Raw genomic sequence first — 8,301 nt, 5'->3', positions numbered from 1 at the left:
TGACCCTCCGACAGTGCGGCTCTCCCTCGGCACTGACCCTCCGACAGTGCGGCTCTCCCTCAGCGCAGACCCTCCGACAGTGCGGCTCTCCCTCAGCACTGACCCTCCAGACAGTGCGGCTCTCCCTCAGTACTGACCCTCCAACAGTGCGGCTCTCCCTCGGCACTGACCCTCCGACAGTGCGGTTCACCCACATCACTGACCCTCAGACAGTGCGGCTCTCCCTCAGCGCTGACCCTCCCGACAGTGCGGCTCTCCCTCAGCGCTGACCCTCCCGACAGTGCGGCGCTCCCTCAGCGCTGACCCTCCGACAGTGCGGCTCTCCCTCAGCACTGACCCTCCGACAGTGCGGCACTCCCTCGGCGCTGACCCTCCGACAGTGTGGTGCTCCCTCCCGCTGAGGCGTTAGCTGTGGAGTCTGGCTCAAACCCACAGCCCTCTGACTCCGAGACGAGGGAGGGACAGGGGGTCAAGTCGGCGGGTGCCCCGCGCTCAGCACTGCCCTTACCTGCCCACTTCTCCCCTCCCGCCAATCCCAGTCCAGCTAACGCTATGGGCCCTGACAATATTCCGGCCATCCTACTGAGGACCCAACCCAATCACCGGGAGCCAGCGAGCTGTGGAGGGTCAGCACGTTTGGAAGGGGGCGGAGGTCAGAGGAGTTGTGGCCGTGTGAGCTGGACGTCTGTCTCAATTTCGGGTGAGAGTGGGCCCTCTAATACTCCAAAACGTTAGCGGGAGGATTCAGAGATGCATCATGATCAGATGGACTTTGGCACCGAGCTACATCATGAGATATATTGGGTCGGGCGACTAAGAGCTTGGGTCAAAGAGTTGGGATTTACAGAGGGTCTTGAGAGGGGGGAGGGAGAGGTGGACGGGTTGAGGGAGGGAATTCCAGAGCTCGGGGTCCCCACCCCCCACCCCCCCCAGGCAACTGAAGGCACAGCCGCCGATGGTGGAGCGATGGGAATCGGGGAGGGGGATGGGAGAGAGGCCGGAATTGGAGGAGGATACAGAGATAGGGAGGGTTGTAGGGAACTGGAGGAGGTTACAGAGATAGGGAGGGTTGTAGGGGACTGGAGGAGGTTACAGAGATAGGGAGGGTTGTAGGGGGCTGGAGGAGGTTGAAGAGATAGGGAGGGTGTAGGGGCTGGAGATGGTTACAGAGATAGGGAGGGTTGTAGGGGCTGGAGGAGGTTACAGAGATAGGGAGGGGTGTAGGGGCTGGAGGAGGTTACAGAGATAGGGAGGGGTGTAGGGGCTGGAGGAGGTTACAGAGATAGGGAGGGGTGTAGGGGCTGGAGGAGGTTACAGAGATAGGGAGAGGTGTAGGGGGTTGGAGGAAGTTACAGAGATCGGGAGAGTTGTAGGGGCTGGAGGAGGTTACAGAGATAGGGAGGGGTGTAGGGGCTGGAGGAGGTTACAGCGATAGGGAGGGGTGTTGGGGCTGGAGGAGATTACAGAGATAGGGAGGGTTGTAGGGGCTGTAGGAGGTTACAGAGATAGGGAGGGTTGTAGGGTACTGGAGGAGGTTAGAGAGATAGGGAGGGTTGTAGGGGCTGGAGGAGGTTACAGAGATAGGGAGGCTTGTAGGGGACAGGAGGAAGTTTCAGAGATATGGAGGGTTGTAGGGGCTGGAGATGGTTACAGAGATAGGGAGGGTTGTAGGGGCTGTAGGAGGTTACAGAGATAGGGAGGGTTGTAGGGTACTGGAGGAGGTTAGAGAGATAGGGAGGGGTGTAGGGGTTGGAGGAGGTTACAGAGATAGGGAGGGGTGTAGGGACTGGAGGAGGTTACAGAGATAGGGAGAGTTGGGGCTGGAGTTGGTTACAGAGATAGGGAGGGGTGTAGGGACTGGAGGAGGTTACAGAGATAGGGAGGGGTGTAGGGGCTGGAGGAGGTTACAGAGATAGGGAGAGGTGTAGGGGCTGGAGGAGATTACAGAGATAGGGAGGGTTGTAGGGGCTGTAGGAGGTTACAGAGATAGGGAGGGTTGTAGGGTACTGGAGGAGGTTAGAGAGATAGGGAGGGTTGTAGGGGCTGGAGGAGGTTACAGAGATAGGGAGGGGTGTAGGGGCTGGAGGAGGTTACAGAGATAGGGAGAGGTGTAGGGGGTTGGAGGAAGTTACAGAGATCGGGAGAGTTGTAGGGGCTGGAGGAGGTTACAGAGATAGGGAGGGGTGTAGGGGCTGGAGGAGATTACAGCGATAGGGAGGGGTGTTGGGGCTGGAGGAGATTACAGAGATAGGGAGGGTTGTAGGGTACTGGAGGAGGTTAGAGAGATAGGGAGGGTTGTAGGGGCTGGAGGAGGTTACAGAGATAGGGAGGCTTGTAGGGGACAGGAGGAGGTTTCAGAGATATGGAGGGTTGTAGGGGCTGGAGATGGTTACAGAGATAGGGAGAGTTGGGGCTGGAGTTGGTTACAGAGATAGGGAGGGGTGTAGGGACTGGAGGAGGTTACAGAGATAGGGAGGGGTGTAGGGGCTGGAGGAGGTTACAGAGATAGGGAGAGGTGTAGGGGCTGGAGGAGATTACAGAGATAGGGAGGGTTGTAGGGGCTGTAGGAGGTTACAGAGATAGGGAGGGTTGTAGGGTACTGGAGGAGGTTAGAGAGATAGGGAGGGTTGTAGGGGCTGGAGGAGGTTACAGAGATAGGGAGGCTTGTAGGGGACAGGAGGAGGTTTCAGAGATATGGAGGGTTGTAGGGGCTGGAGATGGTTACAGAGATAGGGAGGGTTGTAGGGGCTGTAGGAGGTTACAGAGATAGGGAGGGTTGTAGGGGATGAAGGAGGTTACAGAGATAGGGTTTTAGGGGGCTGGAGGAGGTTACAGAGATAGGGAGGGGTGTAGGGGCTGGAGGAGGTTACAGAGATAGGGAGGGGTGTAGGGGCTGTAGGAGGTTACAGAGATAGGGAGGGTTGTAGGGTACTGGAGGAGGTTAGAGAGATAGGGAGGGTTATAGGGGCTGGAGGAGGTTACAGAGATAGGGAGGGGTGTAGGGTACTGGAGGAGGTTAGAGAGATAGGGAGGGTTATAGGGGCTGGAGGAGGTTACAGAGATAGGGACGGCAAGAGGCAGTGGAGGGTTTTGAGAAAGAGGATGTGAAATTTCAAAAATCGAGGCGTTTGGGGGTCGGATCTGGTGCCTGCGTGGGTCAGCGAGGCCTGGGTGTGTGTCGGGTGAAGTGGGCCGGTGTGGGGGATGGAGCGTGAGGGGCCTCTGTCTGAATCTGCTGCCGGCCCTCTGCAGGGTCAGCGCTGAGCCTCGGACCGCTTGGCACTGCCCCCCTTCCCCGGCGTTTCGGAGGCGATGGAACGAGCCTCGTAACTCGAGTATCGTGGGAAAGAGAGACACGGTACTCCCGGGGGAGCTTTGTGGTGGGGTGGGGGTGTCAGGGTTTCCCGCTGCTTTCGCCACAGCCAATCGGAGGTGACCTGCCCGCCCACCAGCGCGCTCTCTTCTCCTGCGGTATAAATTGTGGTGAGAGTTTGAAATCCGGCATTCTCGCGTTTGTCTCTCTCTCTCTGCGGTGATATCCGAGTTCTTTGCCGTGCTAAGTATTGTGGCTGTTCTGACTGTAGATTTAACGCTGGGTAACCCTCTTTTCTCTGTTCCTTCCCCCCAAGGTCCACCCTGCCCAGTTCCCGGAGGGCCCTTCCCTCCCCCCCCACCGGGAGGGCAACCGGCCTACCCGCCACCGGGGCCTTACCCCGGCCCTCAGTCCGGGCCTTACCCCGGCCCTCAGTCCGGGCCTTACCCCGGCCCTCAGTCCGGGCCTTACCCCGGCCCTCAGTCCGGGCCTTACCCCGGCCCTCAGTCCGGGCCTTACCCCGGCCCCTTCCCCGGAACCCACCACGGGATCGGCCCTGGGCCTGGGCATCCTGCCTTCCCCCCCTCCTGCCAGCCCGGTTTCCCGCCGCCGCCCTACCCTCCGGGAGTGCCGGGTGGGTACCCAGGAGGTCATCACAAGAAGCACGGCAAGAAGGAGAAGAAGGCCCACAAGCACGGGAAACACGACAAGCACGGGAAGCACAAGGTTAGTCCGCTGCGGCCCCCTGACCCCTCCTGGAGTCAAGCGAGCAAACTTAAAGCAACAAAAGAAAACCGGGGACAAAACAAACACAGCCCCTTAAATTAGGAAACTGCAAAACCTAAGGGCAAAGTTGAAGGGGAAACAGACAAACCTTAAATCAAAATGTGGTTATTTTAGTGGGGTGGGGGAAGGGGTGTATTTGGAGGGAGGCGGGGGTGGGGGGGGCAAGAAATAGAAGCAGGAGTGGGCCATTCGTTCCCCCCGACCCCTTTAGCCTGCTCCGCCATTGAACGACCTTCCGGCCTCAGCTCCGCATTCTCCCCCCCCCCCCGCCCCCCTCCCCATTCCTTTATCGTGGCCGCTGCCCCGAAAATCGATCGCCCTCAAGGCCGCGTACACACCCACGGCCCGTCGGCGGGGGTGGGAGGTGAGGTAGAGAGATTGCGAAGGTTCGTCACCCACTCGGAAGGGACGAAATCCAACCCCCCCCCCCCCCACCACCACCACCCACACCGGGGTTCGGTCAGAAATTGAGGACCGCTTGTCCCGAGGCTGCGGACTCTCTCGCTCCGGACTGTCCGGCCAGAGGGGGAAGCAGACTGTGGCCGATCCACAAACCTCCAACCGCTTCCCCCCCAACACCACCCCCCCACGCCACCAACCCCCCACCCCCCCCACCCACCCTGTCCTGCGTGACAACATTCCTTCTCATCTCCCCTCAATCCTCCCGTGTGTTCTTGAGCGCCCCAAACCCTGGTCCGACCAAGGTATTCACGGGTAACCAAGAAGAACTGGAGAAGCTCGACACCGTCCAGGACAAAGCAGCCCCCGCTCGATGGGGCCCCCCCATCCACAAACATTCACTCCCTCCACCACCACCACCACCGACGCACAGGGACAGCAGTGTGTGTACCATCTACAAGATGCACTGCAGCAGCTCGCCAAGGGCTCCTTCGACAGCGCCGCCCAAACCCACCACCTCTACCATCTGGAAGGACGAGGGCAGCAGACAGGGTGGTGATATTCACTAGAGGAGGTGCTAATGGCGACATTAAGAGGAGAAAGCAGGATGCGCAAGGTACAGATAGTCCTAGTGGGGGGTGGGGGGGAAGGGAAGGGATTGAAATAGGCTCAAAGGTGGAGATAAAACACTGGATAGAAATAACTTTTACACATAATAATGGAAATAGGTGGGAAAAGAAAAATATATTTAAAATATTATAAATTATTGGAAAAAGGGGGGGGGATCAGAGAGGGGGTGGGGATGGAGGAGGGAGTTCATGGTCTGGAGTTGTTGAACTCAATATTCAGTCCGGAAGGCTGTAAGGTGCCTGGTCGGAAGATGAGGTGTTGTTCCTCCAGTTTGTGTTGGGCTTCACTGGAACAATGCAGCAGGTCAAGGACGGACATGTGGGTATGAGAGCAGGGTGGGGGGGTGTTGAACTGGCGAGCGACAGGGAGGTCTGGGTCACGCTCGCGGACAGACCAAAGGTGTCCCCGCAAAGCGGGTCACCCAGTCTGGGTTTTGGTGCCTTGTAGATGGTCCTGCGGGGAAGGTCAGTGTCCCCGGCCGGCTGCGGAGATTTGTGTCCTTCACACGCCCTCTCTAAACCACTTTCCTCCTCCTCCTCTTCACAGCACTCCTCGTCCTCCTCCTCGTCCTCCAGCAGCAGCGATTCGGACTGAAGACTGCGGGAGCCTGCGCGCCCCTCTCTCTTTCCGCCCCCCCCCAAACCCTACCCCGCACCCTACCTCGGCGAAATGATCGAACGGAAATCCTCGCTGCTACCCCGTTGGAGACGTCGTTGTTTTGGTGGGGGGGTGGAGAGCGCCGCCCGTGTGCAGTGATTGGCACAGCCGGAAGCAGCTGCATCAAGATTTCCAATGACCCCTGCTCCGGCCCGGAGACCGGACACCGGAGCTCTTCCTGAGGCCTGTTCCCGGAAAATCCAGCTGGTTGTCCCGGTCTGACGTTGCTCCGACGTTTAGATGTATCTATGTGACTTTTGTTCCACGAGGAAAAGAACGCTTGTCTCTCTCTCTCTCTCTTCTGGTGGTGGTGTTGGTGGTGAGGTTGGTGTTGGTGGTGTTGGTGAGGTTGGTGGTGGTGGTGTTGGTGAGGTTGGTGGTGGTGGTGTTGGTGAGGTTGGTGGTGGTGGTGTTGGTGAGGTTGATGGTGGTGGTGTTGGTGAGGTTGATGGTGGTGGTGAGGTTGATGGTGGTGGTGTTGGTGAGGTTGATGGTGGTGGTGTTGGTGAGGTTGATGGTGGTGGTGTTGGTGAGGTTGATGGTGGTGGTGTTGGTGAGGTTGATGGTGGTGGTGGTGAGGTTGATGGTGGTGGTGTTGGTGAGGTTGATGGTGGTGGTGTTGGTGAGGTTGATGGTGGTGGTGTTGGTGAGGTTGGTGGTGGTGGTGTTGGTGAGGTTGATGGTGGTGGTGGTGGTGAGGTTGATGGTGGTGGTGTTGGTGAGGTTGATGGTGGTGGTGTTGGTGAGGTTGATGGTGGTGTTGGTGGTGAGGTTGATGGTGGTGGTGTTGGTGAGGTTGATGGTGGTGGTGTTGGTGAGGTTGATGGTGGTGGTGGTGAGGTTGATGGTGGTGGTGGTGAGGTTGATGGTGGTGGTGTTGGTGAGGTTGATGGTGGTGGTGTTGGTGAGGTTGATGGTGGTGGTGTTGGTGAGGTTGATGGTGGTGTTGGTGAGGTTGATGGTGCTGGTGTTGGTGAGATTGATGGTGCTGGTGTTGGTGAGGTTGATGGTGGTGGTGTTGGTGAGGTTGATGGTGGTGGTGGTGGTGAGGTTGATGGTGGTGGTGTTGCTGAGGTTGATGGTGGTGGTGTTGCTGAGGTTGATGGTGGTGGTGTTGCTGAGGTTGATGGTGGTGGTGGGGGTTGCGGGGAGCCTTGCTCGCCGGCTCTCGCTGTTCTATGTCACGTCTGCGCGGTAACCGTGAGATATCGGCACTGCGTAGCGTGGGTCGAAACCACACCGGCGCGAGGGGGTTTAATTTTTGTCCTGGCCCCCGGCGCTACCAAACTCGGAGGGTCCGGGTCCTTTGTGGCGCGGATAAAACCACCCACCTTCGGGCATGTACCTTCTCAAAAATTGTGGCTCAATAAACAGATGGCTTGCTCCGCTTCCCCGTGTGTCTCCTCTGCCATCGCCTTGTCACCGTTGGGGTGGAGGAGGAGGAGGAGGAGGGGGGTGGGGTGCAGGGAGAGGGCAATGGCGGGTGGGGAGTCAGGTAAACGGCTAACCCAGGAGGAGCTGTTTGGCCACCGGGCAGCAGTGGCCGAGCAGCGAGGGGGGGGGGGGGGTGTAAAGCGCCGGAGTTCACCGCGAGGCAGAGTAAGCGTGGGCTCACGGGTTGTTGATTCGGGACCCCCGACACCGGCACCTTGGGGAGGAGCTGGGAGCGGTTCACTGAGCTGTCAATGGAGCACATTGTGATTCTGTTTCTCCCTCCGTTGCCCTGCTTTTGGAGGGGCAGTTAAGGGTCGACTGCGTCGCTGTGTGTGTGTTGGGGGGGGGTGGCCAGACCGGTTGACGATGGCTGATTTCCCTCCACCCCCTAAACGGGGGGGTGGGTGTTGGGGGGTGGAGGGGGGGGTGGGGGGTGCTGGGGATTAATGAACCAGATGGGGTTTTACAGACGCCGTTAAGCTTCCAATTCTGGATGTTTATTGGGCTCCAACTCGGCCGTCTGCCACAGCGGGATTCGGACCCGCGTCCCCGGACCCTCTGGGTGACGGGTGGGTCGTCTCCCCCACCGGACCTGGGGAGGGGTGGGGGGGTGGGGGGGGGTTGGTCACCGTGTCCCCCTCTTCCTGGACACCGCGATTGAGGGAGGATGTCAAGGCTTGGGAAGGGGTTGAGTGGGATGGTTCTCTGGGGTGGCTGGGTGGGTGGGTGGGTGGGATGATGAGGGGGTCAGCAGAGTGACCCTTCGGCCCATCGTGTCCGTGCTGGCCACCAAGCTCCTGTCTACCTCACCCCATTTTCCAGGACTCGGCCCCGTATCCCCGTATGTTACAGCTCGTCTCATAACCCGAACCCTAATTGTCCCCTTGAGAAGGTGGGAGGGGTGGGGTGGGAGGGGGGGTGAGCCGCCTTCTTGAGCCGCTGCAGCCCCCGTGTGGTGTAGGTACACCCACGGCGCTGTTAGGGAGGGAGTTCCAGGATTTTGTCCGTGTGGTGTAGGTACACCCACAGCGCTGTTAGGGAGGGAGTTCCAGGATTTTGTCCGTGTGGTGTAGGTACACCCA

At 59.1% G+C, this 8,301-nt stretch overlaps 1 protein-coding gene across 1 annotated transcript in view; it reads left to right on the top strand.

Annotated features, from left to right (window-relative positions):
- prr13 (proline rich 13) overlaps positions 1–6,176 on the top strand; it is a 25,868-nt gene extending 19,692 nt beyond the window's left edge. Inside the window, exons 3-4 of the mRNA XM_041182459.1 lie at positions 3,630–4,039; positions 5,675–6,176. Of these exons, the coding sequence (XP_041038393.1) occupies positions 3,630–4,039; positions 5,675–5,722 (458 nt within the window). The 3' untranslated portion in view covers positions 5,723–6,176. The remainder of the gene's footprint in view (positions 1–3,629; positions 4,040–5,674) is intronic.
- The last annotated feature ends 2,125 nt before the right edge of the window (positions 6,177–8,301 follow it).

This window comes from Carcharodon carcharias, assembly GCF_017639515.1.
Source record: "Carcharodon carcharias isolate sCarCar2 chromosome X unlocalized genomic scaffold, sCarCar2.pri SUPER_X_unloc_1, whole genome shotgun sequence".
NCBI classification, from domain to species: Eukaryota; Metazoa; Chordata; class Chondrichthyes; order Lamniformes; family Lamnidae; genus Carcharodon; species Carcharodon carcharias.
Note: the sequence above shows the minus strand (reverse complement) of the source record. Positions and strands in the feature narration are given on the sequence as shown.